At 33.8% G+C, this 15,887-nt stretch overlaps 1 protein-coding gene across 4 annotated transcripts in view; it reads right to left on the bottom strand.

The window, feature by feature from the left end:
- NRG3 (neuregulin 3) overlaps positions 1-15,887 on the bottom strand; it is a 1,197,616-nt gene that overhangs the window by 159,499 nt on the left and 1,022,230 nt on the right. For 2 of the 4 annotated variants that reach the window (XM_043984098.1, XM_043984099.1), the window contains exon 4: positions 8,658-8,684. The exons of 1 other annotated variant lie outside the window; for it this stretch is intronic. In XM_043984098.1, the coding sequence (XP_043840033.1) occupies positions 8,658-8,684 (27 nt within the window). The remainder of the gene's footprint in view (positions 1-8,657; positions 8,685-15,887) is intronic. One more of the 4 variants, XM_043984100.1, reaches the window with a different exon arrangement.

Here is a 15,887-nt window from a genome sequence, read left to right as displayed (position 1 = left end):
CAACCCAGTGATGCTGTGTAGAAGGACCAGTTGGACTCTTGGATGATTATTCTCTCTGAGTTGGCAGTCACTGGTAAAAGAGCAGTTCACGACTCAACTAAGTAGTTTGTAGTAGATGTATAAATTATTTATATTCCTTTTTTTAACTCCTAAAAAGCATTTTCTACAATTGTACTGATTTGCTTCTCAGCAAGAGAGTTTCCTACTTGGAAGTATCCTTGGGTCTTTATCTCATTGCTTGTCCCACTGTTAAATTAACACTGATTGTTAGAAGTTATTAAGACTTACATTCAGTCTAAATTTATCTAATTACAACTTGGAATCATAGGATCCCAGATTTTGAAGTGATTTTTATATGGTGATGTTAATTCTGTCTTGTGAGGCCAAGTTGAATAAGTCTAAACTCTTTATTTCTTTTACAACCCTTCAGATGCTTTAAGAAAGCTATCATATTCTCTACCACCTAAGTCTTCTGTTCTCCAAGCTAAACATACTAAATTTCTTAATTTACTTAGTTTAGTTTACTGGTGAGAAAGCTCTTTTCTTTTCCTTCCTTTGGATTCCAATTGCCACCATCTTATGAGGATTTGACATATTAAAAGTTACATAAAAGCAGCACCACAAAAATGAATAACTAGAGAATGAGATTAGACAATAACAAACCAAGAATGATGGATGGCAAATGGACAAAGTACTGTGCTGCTGAAATAAAAATACTAAAAACCTCAGAAGGTTTTCAGCAGAGTAGTTAGTTCACCTTTGGATAAATTCCTTGAGGTTAAGTCCTTTATGGAAGGATGTGGGGAAGAATTGCATAGGATGGGATGGGTTGTGACATGCACTAGTGGAAAGAAGCCATACCAATACAGTCATAGACTAATCAAATAGAGAAGTATTTTAAACAAAAAGAAAAAGAACAAAATACTTGAGCTATTACAAATTATGTTATATAGTTTCTGGGTGTTTCAAGCATGTTAGCTTTCTGCTTGAAGGGAGCTAAGTGGTACAGTTGATAGAGTGCTGGACTTAGAGTCAGGAAGATCTGAGTTCAAATCCTGGCTCAGACACTTAAAAGCTGTATGACCCTAGGCAAGTGACTTAATCTTTCTTTTGGGCAGTTTTCTCTTCAGCAAAATCAGGAGATTAATAGTGTCTATCATAACAGGGTTGTGGTGAGGATCAAATGAGGTAAATGTAAAGTACTTTGTAAATTTTAACATGTGATATAAAATTAGCAACTATAAGTAATTTATATTTCAAGGAGTATTTAATTCCCTTGAGAAAAGAGCCTTCTTTTAGGCTTTTGTATCCCTGAAAGTGCAGCACTATATCTATAGTTGTTGGTCAGTCTCTTCAGTCATGTCTTTATGACCTCTTTTGGGGTTTTCTTGGCAAAGATACTGCAGTGGTTTGTCATTTCCCTCCTCAGCTCATTTTACAGAAAAGAAAACTGAAGCAAACAGAATTAAGTGACTTGTATAGGGTCACATAGCTAGTAAGTTAGTTTTGAACCCAGGCATTCTTGATTCTGGGCCCGGTGCACAATCCACTGTACCACCTAGCTGTCCAGATGTCTATAAGAGGACTCGCTAAATATTTATCTATTTACTGATTTATTTAATTCAAAAATGCATCAGAAATTGACAATTTTTTACTTATGCCCCAGATGGCTGATTAAACATATGCAGGAAGCACAGATTCCACATACCTATTCCCGGGACAACTTGAAATTTGTACCAAATGAAGAATAAGGTAACAATCAAAATAAATCCAGTGAAAAACTCTAATAAGTGATTTCTTCACACACACACACACACACACACACACACACACACACTCCAAATACACAAAATGTCAGCCACCAGACTATGAGCAATAGGTACATAGTATACTAGCAAAGCTTATGGCACTGTAGGCAAACATCTCCAAAGTCTAGTGTGATGAGTGATTGGCCAGAAACAAATTCAGCTGGGAAGGCTCTATGTCCAGAAGCAGCAAGATTGGAGGGCCCTTTGAAAAATCCCTAATGAGGTCATATATGCTCAAAACATTACAGTATGGACTAAAGTAGCATGTCAATGCTCAGCATGGGAAAGCCCAGCATTCCAGGGACTGGGAGGAGGCTAGTACTCTGTTCTGAGAGGCCATAGAGAGCCCCGAAGATCCAGGGCTCTGAACCTCCAAGATCTAGGGATACCATACCCTATAAAACTGTAGGTCAGCACAGCAAAATAGGGAGCCCAGGGTGAGAAAATATAGGCCCATTTCACTCCTACAAAGGGCTTTCAGCAGAGGAGGTGGGGCAGAAAATCATCTTGGAACAAAACACCAATTTATTTAGTACCTAAATCTGGACAGATGAACAAATCAAATAAAACACCAACTTTTATACATGTGTATATGTGGGGGCTTTTCGTATATGTATATACAAGTGTACATACATATATAGACATAAACCTAGACAAAATATACATATACAGAGAATTCCCCATAAGGAAAGTATTTTTTAAAAGTAGAGATGGGGAGGGAGGTTAAGGGAAATAATAATGAGGAGGGAATATTTGCAAGCAAAATAAATTGAGGAAAGAGGTATTAGAAGGGAAAAGGGAAAAAAAAGAAAAAAAAATTAAGTCAGGTGCCCATCAATTAGGGAATGGATGAACACTTTTTAGTATATGAGTGTAGTGAAATTTTATTACACAGGAAGAACTGATGAATGATAACTTTAGAGAATTTTGGCAAGGAAGAACTGATTCAGAGTAAAGTGAACAGAACCAGCAGAATCATTTATTTAAGGATAACATCATGGCAAAATAACTTTGAAAGACTAAGGAAATATAATCAAAACAATGATGGCCAATATCTCCAAAGACTCTATGAGAGGATATATTACATATCTCCTGACAGAGGACGGATGGGCTTGAGTCCGAAAGAGACATGTCTTTTGGACATGGCCTTTCTGCTTGACTATTCTTACATATTATAAGTTTATTTTTCTCCTTTCAGTTTTAACTTGGGCATATTGCAAGGAAAGGGAAGATATAAAGGGTGACAAAAAAGGAGCGATACTGAAATATTTTTCAAACTGCACAGAAAGAACTGAAGAAATTTCAGAAAGAAGTACAGACAAGCAGAATGGTTTTGAAGGTAATTATGGAATTTATTATGTACTCTAAAATTTTGAAGTAAGAACTCTGGAATGGGGACTTATGGATTCACATAGAATTCTCATTTTTGCATTCTGCTTTATGTATGGTGTTACCGTAATGTATTTTGGTGTTAATATCCAGAATGAAAATTAAATTATAAAGCTTTCTTTTTAAAAATAAATAATTATACTTTTTCAGAGTGCCTAAATGGTTTGTTTCTCTACCCTCCCACAAAAGCCCATGTTAGAGAAGATAGTCTAAGAGGGGAAGGTTACCTCATTTCATTTCATAATTAGTACAGAAAAGTATTTTAGTGATTTAGAAATATTGTATGATAAAAATAATGAACCAACTCTCCACTCATATAGTTTGGAAAATATTAGGGGGGAAAACCTCTCATACTTTCTCCCGTTGAATTTTAAACAGAAAACATTTGATTCTCATGAAAAAATATTTAATGATGGAACATTTATTATGGATAATTTCAGCTTGTTTGAAAACGGCTGTAATGTTTTTACTCTTTGTATATCAATGCAGGGCTTCTTATACTTTCTCTACTTGTGACCCCTCTTCACCTGAGAAATTTTCATGCGAACCTGGGTATATAGGTATATAAAATAGGCATACAAATCAAATATTTACTACCAATTTTTTCATGACCCTCACATTCAGTTACATGACCCCATATGGGGTCACAAGCCACAACATAAGAAGCTTTGCATTAATGCACAAGGAAGTCCTTAACTGTACAGGATTCTGTATTCTGCTGCATAATTGTTCAATGAATCTGTTATGGCCTCTCTGTGGGAAACCAATATGGCTCTTTAATTATACTCAATGTCATATAACCTTTGAATCATAGAATACACTCTGCCCAAGACTCAGTCCAGATGTATGTTCTCATCAAATTATGTTATTAGCCAGGATTTCATTGTTCCAAACCAGAGTTTTGTAATCGCCTTTGTGTAAAGACAAATTCTAACTCTCATAGCAAAGCAAGAGAACAATGTTGCAATCACAGGGAAGACATTTAACTCTCTGTACACTGCCAAATGAGAATTGGTAAATTTGCATAAAAGATCTGTGCCATCCTCAGAGTGATGCATGGTTTATAAGTCCATTTCAAAATGGCCCTGCACCTGTTCTCTTACAAAGCTCTCTGATGGGGAACTGTCACATATATTTTATCACAGACAATGACATCTTTGTGTAAGAGATCACTCTACCCCTCCCCCCCTCAATATTTTTTTGAGATCTGAGATGGAATACCTAAAACATTAGCTAGTTAATTCACATAGAATAATTTCTTTTCATGAGAACAATGGCTTGCAGACATAGTACAACTATTTTATATTTTAAACAAGCTGTCTCATCTCATTGCTTGATTGGCTCATTAAGTCAGGTTAAAGAGGGTTTTTGGTCACAATTTTTTCCTTATACTATATATTTGTATGACCTCAGAGGAAGAAGAGTAGAGAAGGGCTGATCCTAAAATCTCAGTTCCTTTAATCAAAGCCAATTATAACTTTATTTTATATTTACATAGCACTTTCATTTTAATAAAACATACCGCACTTCCCCCAAAATTAGGGAAAATAGACTAAATGCTATATTATGTCCATGTTACAGGTAAAGAGATTAGCCCCACAAAGGTTAAATAACTTACCCATGGTCACATAAATGAAAAGTACCAGAGGTGAGATTGCAATCAAGATACCTTAAGTCTAACTCCAGTATTCTTTCTATTATATCTAGCAGTTGGTTAAGCATGTATTCTAAAAATTCTATTTTTTCCAGTTATTGTCTTCATATCAACTCTTTGAAATTACAGATAAAATAACAAAATTCTGATTTGAATACTTCAGAACTCTAGTTCTAAACATTGTGCTTTTTTTTTTACTGATGTTACCTTTCTGTATAGCATGTGGTATAATTACAGAATTTCACATATAAGTGTGTATATATACACATATTTATATGTTTCCTACATAGATAAATACACTATATATAAATATGTGTGTATATGTATATATGTATGTAGAAAAATACATGAATATATAGTAGTTTCCTCAAAATACCTGCAGGTTGGACCCCAGATTAGGGTCTACTAACCCTTTGTGTTCTTGAATGTAATTGAACCTATTTTGTCTCCATAATATCAGTTAGCATGAATTAACTTTTACAGAGGGATATATTCTGATAAGCTATTACAATGACCAAAGTAACACAATATCCCCACAATATTTGGTTAAACACTCTCTGACAAAGAAATACAGAGTACAGGGGAAAGTGGCCATTAGCTAGGAATGTAAATATAGCAAAAGGGTAACTCATCATTCCTAGATGGATATACATTCTTTTCTCCTTTCCTGGCATTTCCATGAAAATCCCCTTCCTTGCCATTCCTAGTTAACCCTATCTTAGTTTCCAGGCGGATGTGTTGCTTATTATTTTCGTAGTAACTCAAATAATACTGGAAATGAGGGTGAAGCAGAGAGACTCAATTTCTCTTCCTCCTATCTTCATTCCATCACCACTAACAGCCTTCTGGCTACAACTCCAAGGACCTAGCTCCTCAAACATTCCCTAAAGTTGACCCCCAAAACCATTGCTGGAATACCTAGTATATGTTTGTGTATACATACATATATTTGTGTGTATATATATGCACATGTGTATATCTATATAACATATATATGTTTTGTGATATTATTTATTAATAAATACATTTATTCAATAGAAGTATCAAAGAATTGTCCATACATAGTCCATAATTTTGATATATTGATTCCATTAAGTTTGAATGACGCCCACGATTTTATATACACACATACATATATTTGTATACACACATAATTTCATATAAGACTGATGTCTTCCTTTCATGCCTCATTGTATGTTGACCCTGGGTTCTCAAAAAACATGCAAAAATAATTTCAGTATATCCTATCTAGCTACATAGGATCTCTTTTCAGAATTAGTGGTATGGTTGGCATTTGTTGTCGAATGAATACCTTTGCTACATTCAAAAAGTCTTTTTTTAATATGTTGGCTGCAGGAGAATTGAGATTAACATGTAATTTTAAGACCACATATTGCATGTAATCTGGATCACTCAAAAGAATACCTACCCAGTTGAAAATAATGATTCATAACTATTAAAATATATGATAGATAAATATATGATAGATAGATAGATAGATAGATAGATAGATAGATAGATAGATAGATAGATAGATAGATAGATAGATAGATAGATAGATAGAGGAAGGCAATAAGGCAATGGACAGGCAGGTGACCAAATTGGTAGATCAATATATTTGGTATGTATGCATATGCATGTAGTATCTTTTGAAATGTCAACAACTTTACTAACGTTCAGGAAGGTAACTAATTAAGGGAAAACTTCCTCTTAGCTAAAATTATATAATAAAGAGTACTGAACCTAGAAACAATAGAATCTGTATTTAAATCCCACTTCTGATATTTACTAGCTATGTAATTGTGAACAAGTCCCTTCATTCCCTGTCCTTCAGTAATCTCACCTATAATATTGAAATAATAATACATAGGTCACCAACCTCATAGAATTATTGAGAGGAAGGGTCTCTGTTAACCTTAAAGATGTAATTTATTATTTTAATATTAGTAGTGGCATTAGTAATAATAGTAGCAATAGTAATAGAAGGGAGGTTTTTAAGGGAATTTTCTGATCAATGTGATGAGTTCTTAAATCACCTTGAGAATATGAAATCACATGTTTCTTTGTCTTAAAACTTCTGAGGAGTACCTTTCTATGTAGTATGGGCATCCTGATTGGTTGACTTCCCAATTAGCCACACCCTCTCAGAGGACTAATTAATTATATGTTTACTGGGCCTAATATCTCCTGTCAGACTCTAAAGGTATTTCATGTGATTCTGAGATATAAGACAGGATGGTTCATTATAATTGCCCTAAGGATCATTTAAGAGCATTGTTATAAATTTATGGCATCAATGCAAACAAATGGTTGAGTTGGATCCAAGTAATTTTAGAAGATTTTCCTGTTACTCTTTGCATTTACTGTTATGTTTTTTCTAGTTTCTTGTGGATGGTGCCACAGGAACATGTGAGTTCCTTGTATGCTGAAGGCAATTTCTAGGTCTGCTGCTTTCTGAAGGAAATTTCACTCAGTTATTTTCATGACCTGGTTCATGAATTAGCTATTAAGCCTAAACAATTCTTCCAGCATCTGTCCTGTCTTCATCAATGTATTCTGAGCACAAATATGAGGAGGGTCTCTTTTTGTTACAGGTCAAAGTGCAAGTGTTTTACAAAATTCCTATGCATGGTAATCGATATACTCTAAAGGACTTTTTCCCTCTTCTCACTGATGACCTAATTTGGATCTGGCGTAGTCCAGATTATTGGAGCAAAATCCAAATTCCAATGTAATTCCAGAGAGTCTACACAGAATTTAGTTAAAAGAAGAAAAATATAATCATGGATATTCAGTTAAGAGTAACTTAAAGAAAAAGAGGTGCCAACAGTTTTAGTGCCAGTAAAGAGAGGCATATTGCATATTCCCTAACTTGATAGTCCTATGATATCTCTTGAATTAATCTTTTTGTCTATCTAAAATTACCTTCATTTTCTATCAATTTCCCTCTATGCCTATCTCCCTCCTTTCCTTCCTTAAATTCCTTCTACCATCAGGAAATATGAGGCCAACTACTCTTGTATAATAATGAAATTCTCTTGGGAAGAAAATCCTTAGACATGGATGAATAAATGGAAAATTTGTATGATTTAATCATAACTCATTGATGTTTTATTATAAGTCTATCCTTGAGTTCTGTGCTGTTGAACGACTTTATAATAGAGGCTTTTAAATACATCAGTAATGAAATTCTCTTGGGAGGGATTTAAGATAGACTCATTTCATTTTGAAGAATATTAATATTAAACTTCAACATTTTTTCTAAGATTTCTCTCACCATTTCATTTAGTAATGCACTCTCAGCTTATCATACCCAATGTGTTATGTTGTCAGAAATTACAGAAAATAACACCATCTGCAGTTAGCAACCTCTCAGATATTACAGAACCATGACTGCTTTTCAGCAATCCAAGTACAAGAAGAGGCAAGGAAGGTTTAATTTTTTCTTTAGGGAATAAAAACTGTTTTGAATAGCCTAACCAATAGAAATATTATTCTCTGAAATAAAATATTCAGTAAGAAACTACAATCTAAAAGGCATAAAAATATAATACTTGCCACATAAAAAACTGCAAATAATCAGTCCAGTTCCAAAACAAGGCAGATAGAAATATTCTAGATAATTCTGTCAGGTTGAGTAATATAAGTGAGGAATACATACAGTATATGTTCTTTTAAAAAAAATCTCAGTAGTAACCTACTACTTAGACATATCAAACAAGCAAATTTAGAAGCCAAGGATGATTTGGAGTAACTATACAGAACAGCTTTTCAAAGTATCTAAGAGATAAGTTATGAGGTCTTACCCATGAATTCAATCCCCAAGTGGTCTGCTACACCAATGCAAGCATATAAGAAAAAACAGAAAAAGAGAGAGAGAGAAAAAAAGTTGTTAGAAATATACCATATGGAACAGAAAACCTGTAAATATTAACAATCTCAAGTTGGTAGGGCATTAAATTATTAAACATAATACTCATAATAATATAGGTACACTTAAGATTAATACAAAATAACATGGAGCCCAGGTCTAGATTAATCATTCAACACAACTCAGATCTTAAGAGAGTATTTGGAAGTATGTGAAAAGTATTGTAAATATAAAGCAACCACAAGGAAACAACCATGACATTAAAATACTGGTTATCTTCACCAAGGCATTTATAGACAAAAACAATATATAAAGAATTGATTTGTTTACAGAAATATGTCAACACACATGCACAAATGCACAGCATGTAGATAGAAGGGTGGTTTTGGACTCAGGAAAGTTTGTATTCAAGACTTACCTCTGATACATCCTAGATAAATTATCAAAGACAAATGACTCTACCAGTGTCTTTAGTCAACTCTCTGAGACTATAAGTTGCATCTTGGCTTCCTGATCCTCATTGCTGATCCCTGCAGTTATGATATATCAGACTCGGGGGGAAAAAGTTTTGACTATGCTTGTGTGTATTTGTATGCAAATGTATGGCAGGTTTATACACACAGAGAAGTGAGACAACTAGTTTGATATAGTAGGTTTAGTGTTAGACTTGGAGTTGGAAAGATTCCAAGTATTGCCTTGAGTCTTCCTTGTGTTACATATGAAAGTTCTGTAAGCCTCAGGTAACTCTCAGATTTTAAGCCATAGATCTGAGTCTCTGTGTGTATTTATAGATAGAAAGTTGGCAGTCTACTTGAATATTTTTAGCTGGGTAGGACCTATTAGGGACTGTGGAAAGAGTAACATCCTTCAATATATCAAGGTTATCCTCACACTATTTTCATTAAAAGATAATTATTCTATGTAATTACTATATGATTGCAGACTTCTCTTGGGACATGTATACTTTTTATGTAATATTTAGCTGCCTGGAATGAGCCAAGTCATATCCTTAGGGCAAATATTAGTAAGAAGTGCATAATATCATAGATCAAGTACAAATCCCTTACTTACAAATGTACTATAGGGATTCCATCTTAGAATCAAAAACAAGCTCTCTATTTGCTATTTAATACTCTTCAGCATCTGGCTCCAACTTAACTTTCTAGGCTTAACACTTATGACTTATCTTCATGGGTTCAATAATCTAACCAAGTTGGACTTCTTGCTCTTCCTCATACTCAACATTCCATCACCTGTTTCCATTAGCAAAGGCTAATCTCTATATCAGTTATAGACTACCTCCTCACCTCTGTTTCTTATAATCCTTAGCTTTCTCCAAAGCACAGGTAAAATACCATCACCCATAAGTCTACCTTGTTATCTCTCCTAGAAGAGACTCTTCCTTCAGCTAAAAGTCATCTTGTATTTATTTTATATAAATATTGTATATATTTACATGTGTGCATATTGCCACTCCCTCCCAAAAAGTAAGGTCCCTGAGGTCAGAGGTTATTTTAGTTTTGCCTTTAAATCCCCAGTGCCTGGTACATTTCCTTGTACATAATAGGTCCTTAAAATGATATAGAAGATAACACTTGCATAGCACTTTATGGTTTGCAAAATGACTTATAAATATGATTTTGTTTGATCCTTACAATAGCTCTAGGTCCTATTATTTTCCCCGTTTTAGAGACTAGAAAAACTGAAGCAAACAGAGGTAAAGTGACTTGCCCAGGGTCACACAGCTAGTAAATGTCTGAGGTTGATTTAGTAAAAGTTTTCCTGACTCCAGGTCCATCATTCTCTTCCCTGGATAAACATCTGTTTGTTGATTGATTGGTTGTTGACTTGATTGAGGAAACTGAAGCCTAGTACTCTTTTAATATTTCATCAATAGGATCATAAATAAAGAGCTAAAAAGAAACTCAGAGAACATTTGTTACAATCCTTTTATTTCTTAGATGAATAATCCAAGGCCCAGACATGTTAAGTGAATTGCCCAAAGTCATACAGGTACTATCAATGATAGAATTTGAATTTGGTTCCTCTGACTCCAGAGCCTGTGTTCTTTCCACAGTGCAACAAAATTCATAGGAGAGATGTCAAATAGTAGGTTATAAATAATTTTTATTGCTTGATTATTTCACTGATTGAAATGGGATATCTTCTTGGGGAATCTCAAGGGATCATGAAAGGTCTGCTTAAAGGCTATGTTGCAGCTGAGTGAAGCCAAGGCAAAATGTCACCTGCTGCTATAACTATCATGCATTCAGAAGACCCAGATCATCAAGACTCACATGTCTTGAAACTACTCACAGAAGTAAGTGGTAAATTTGATCAATTTCAGACCAATTTGAATACTTTAGACCATAATCAACTTGTGTCAAGGGTAGTGAATGTCAAGGAGAGAGCAGATGTGACCAAACATATAATTTTTAAATTACTCAAAAGCAAAAAGAGAATAAGTAGAAAAGTTAAAGAGGAAAAAAAACCTGTCATCTCCTATCATCACAGAAAAGAAGCATCTAAATTACAGAAGTTATAATTCTTGGCACTATGGCCAGGAGAAATAAGATTGATAATCTTCATTTACTTACAGAGAAAAATAACCAGAAATGAGTTATTTATGGAAACTGGCTCAATCAGGATAGAATTACATACATAAACTGGCAAATCACATTTAAAATAATGAGACCATTTAATTTTCTCTTCTGTGTATAATTTAGGACATTCTTGGCTCTTAAATGCACAAGCATCATCATGGCCATCAACATCATCCTATTAATGGCTGTGATGTTAGAATCAATTAAGTGAATAACTCCTGCATTTTATAGGTCATAGGGTTTGAACTTTTATCCTTACTCTTTCTATCCCACCCAAATTTGCTTTTTTTGGTAGTTTATGTTATATATTTTTGAGATAGAGACTATGTATTTTAAGAAAAGTAAGGAAACACAAATAATTTGAGCAATTATAGCATGAACTACTAATAACCCCATTATTAAGAATAACACTGAGAAGCAACATGATGTAGTAGATGGGGAGTTGGGTTCAAGGCTAGGAAAACCTTGGTTTAAATCTTTATTCTGATGTATAATGGAGATGTGATGTTGTCCTTTTCAATGCTCTAGGCAGCCCTAAGAATATAAATTTCAAAGAAGATGCCATTCTGGGGCAGCTAGGTGGCACAGTGGATAGAGCACCAACCCTGTATTCATGAGGACCTGAGTTCAAATCTGACCTCAGACACTTAACACTTACTAGCTGTGTGACCCTTGGCAAGTCACTTAATCCCAATTGCCTCACCAAAAAGAAGAAGAAGAAGAAGAAGAAGAAGAAGAAGAAGAAGAAGAAGAAGAAGAAGAAGAAGAAGAAGAAGCAGCAGCAGCAGCAGCAGCCGCCGCCGCCATTCTACATTGGTAGACAGACTTTCTTCATCTAGGAGTTTCCTATGACAATGAAGTAACAAGTCCAATCCCTCTCCCTATTATTAGGAACAATTAGACTCAATCATATTGTTTTTTTTAATATTTAAAATTTTAATATGATTTTGTCAACATTGATATTTCCCATGATTTGAATATTCTGCTTAAAATATATAGTCTCTGCTTCAGATACTGAGTGAGTTCATTTGCATGGAAATATCAAGAATCACTTGATTTCCAAAAAAAAAAAATCTAAGCCAACTCAGTGTTGAAAAAAAGAATTGTTCTGAAAATTGGGCAATCCAGAGAGCACAAACAACAATGCTTTCCAGCAGCCCCCTGCTGTCTGATGCCATATAAAAGAGGTAATCTCCTTGTGTGACATGCAGATCTGCACTGAGCTGCTGGGAAGAAAACTGTGAGGGCAAGATACAGGACCTGGGCAAGATAAAACTTCTTTGCTCACTGCAGGCATTAAAATCCAATGTCTCATATGAGATCTTATATGGTATTTGATTGGCAACATTTTTTTTCTTTTGTAACTTTCCTTAAAATAATATTAAATTAATTCAGACCCTACTCATTTGGAAAATGTTGAGCCATAATAAATTTTATATAATATTTGAATAAAGGGATGCCTTGGTAAAGTTATGGTGCAATGAGATTTGAACAAAGGCAGGTTGCTTAAACATTGATAACTGAAGCTCTGGTAAGCACTATAGAAGCTTCATTCATTCATTCATTCATTCATTCATTCATTATGATGTTTAGAGTTAGAAGGGCATTTAAAGATAAAATATCTAGTCCAATTTCCTTTATTTATAGATGAGCAACCTTAGACATACAACAGTGTCTTGCCCAATTTCATAAAGTTAGTAAGTGCTAAATCTTGGGCCCAAAAGCTAATCTTCCACTTCCAAATACAGGGCTCTTCCTAATATATGATGATATTATTATCAATAAGAGCCAAGTCATTCTCTATATTTTTGACATGGGTGGCTGAGTCACAGAACAGAATATTGGCCATGCTGCTGAAACAACTTAAGCATTTCCTAACTGATAACTAATGAGGATTTCAAAGGTGGAAAATTAGGGATTCTTATCTACTTCACCTATAGACTATCAGGCCCATTCTTTTAAAGGTTTTTTGTTTGTTTGTTTGTTTTCATACTGTCAACATTGTTGTATTTATTAGAATTCACTGCTTTGAAGAAAGATTTTCAGAGAACAGTTTATACTAGGAATCAATGAGTGTCAGGATCCCCGTCCCTGAAATATCTGAATGTCTAATCTTTTATTTCTATAGTTGTGAGTTCTGCAGCCTTTCCTGAGCCTTACATTCAGGATAGGTGAATCATATTTTCTAATTTATAAAAGAAAATAGAATTCTTTATTGGGGTCTTACTAATTTGATTCAGCACTGTTTCTACAATACCATAAGGCTCGTAAGACCTAGTGAACACTAAATACATAGGATGTCCTGTTCTATTCCATGAACATTTTTATAATAGCATTGATATAGTTATGCTTGAAAATAATTAATCAGAAAAATTAAGAGGTTGTTCATGGATCTTTGTTTCTCAGTTTCTCCTTATTCTTGTAAAGTAATACAAGTCAAATTTCATAACATATGAGTAGGCTTAGAATTAGTATGCTGAACTGATGCTTAATCTGCATTATTTCTAAATTTGTTTTACACATTCATGAAGTTATTTTATGTCAAATATAATTGGAAGTTCAATTATAACCAATTTTTTACCCCTTAGAGAGCATGTCCCTTAAATTGTTAGCTAGAAAGAAGATACAATTTAAATCAATAGCTGTTTTCCCTCCAAGATAATAATAATAATAATAATTATAACTATTATTATGATGATGATGATTATTGTTGTTGTCATTGTTGTTGTTGCTGTTGTTACATAATTTCTCTGAATGTCCCAAATTCTCTCATTTTATGAAAATCCATTGCTCAGAATTTCATTTTTCAATTTTTTCACTTGATCTGTGCACTGACCACAACTGGAAAGGTAAACTAGAGGTTACTATCTTCATTTAATATCAAGGAACCTGAAATTCAAAGAGACCACATGTTTTGCCCAAGGTCACAGGTCTATTTAGCCTTAGAATTATATAATCCATGCTTCCAGGTGATTTGCAATTGTTCTTTTTTATTATGCTCCCAAATATTATGCATATACTACTATATTCATTGAGTTTATAACTGGAGGGATAATACATAGAGACATGAAACAATGAAATACAAATAAAACATGTCTTATTTTCACAGGGAAGTCATAGAAAAAATACATAAGAGATCATGGATAGGAGTCAAATATGTGAATAGTAGTTGTTTGCTAAAGTTTCATGGAGGTTCACTTAATCCTCATTGTCCCGCAAAAAAAAAAAAATTCATGGAGTAAGGGGACATGAAATAAAAATTGAAATTCAATAAGAGAAAGGAGTAGAGAAGCCATTCCAGTGAGGTAGCTGCATAAGTAAAAATACGGATGTAGGGATTGGGTATAGTGTGCTTGTTGAAAAGTGAAAAGGATAGCCCAGATGAAGTAGAATAGGAAAAAGCTTAGGAGATTAGTTTGGAGAAGTAGAGATGATATAGGAAAGTAAAGTCATTTAAAAGTAGACTGAAGGGTTCTTGCAAAAATGTGAGCCATTACAAAGTTTTGAAAAGAATGATATCATAGAAGCCGTGATGGAAAGCCATGAAATATTGAATAAATGTATACACCTGTAGAAAATATTTCTGGCATTGGCAAATTTTCTAATTACTTGTAGTCATCTATTTGATTTACATAAGTAGTTTAAAAAAATCCCAAAGATGCCAGATAAAACTTTATTAGGGAAATAACCATATGATTTCATGATTAATAGATGGTTAAGTTTAAACAATTAAAATCTCCCCTCAAAAGAAATATTAGAAGAATGTAAGAAATTCTGTTGATGATTTACCCCAAAATTCTGAGTTGCTTTCATTGGTATTGAAACCAATAATTCATAGACATATACTGAATCACGCATTTTCTTGACTAATCTTATTGAATTTTTATATCCACAGAACTATTGTAAAAAGATCAGATTGCCCCAGGGACTCTTAAAAAGTTCATTTATTTATTTTAATTTTTCTCAATTACATGTTAAGATATTTTTTGAGTACCAAATTTTTCTCCCACCCTTTCTTTCCCTCCTTGCTCCTGAAGCCAGTAAATAGTTTTATATAGGTTATACAATACATTAATGTTAAACATATTTCCACCTTAATCAGAACAAAGGGAAAGAAAAAAATGCAAGAAAAAATAAATAAGAACAATAACAAAAAAACAACAACAAAAGTTAACATAGTATGCATCAGTCTGTATTCAGACTCCATAGTTCTTTTTCTGAATGTGGATAGCATTTTCCACCATAAATCTTTTGGTATTGTCTTGGTGTATGGTGTAAGATGTTGGTCTTTGGCTAGTTTCTGCAATACTATTTTCTAATTTTCCCAGCAGTTTTTGTCAAATAGTAAGCTCTTATCCTGGAGGCTAGAGTCTTTGAGGATATCAAAAGGGAGATTGCTACATTCATTTACTGCTGTGTTTTGTTAGCCTAACCTATTCCACTGATCCTCCTCTCTATTACTTACTTAGTCAGTACCAAATAGTTTTAATGATTGCTGCTTTATAATATAATTTTAAATCTGGTACAGCTAGGCCACCTTTTTTTGCATTTTTTTCATTATT

This window comes from Dromiciops gliroides, chromosome 2 (assembly GCF_019393635.1).
Source record: "Dromiciops gliroides isolate mDroGli1 chromosome 2, mDroGli1.pri, whole genome shotgun sequence".
NCBI classification, from domain to species: domain Eukaryota; kingdom Metazoa; phylum Chordata; class Mammalia; order Microbiotheria; family Microbiotheriidae; genus Dromiciops; species Dromiciops gliroides.
The sequence above is the reverse complement of the archived record's forward strand: the minus strand, read 5'-3'. Positions and strand labels throughout refer to the sequence as shown.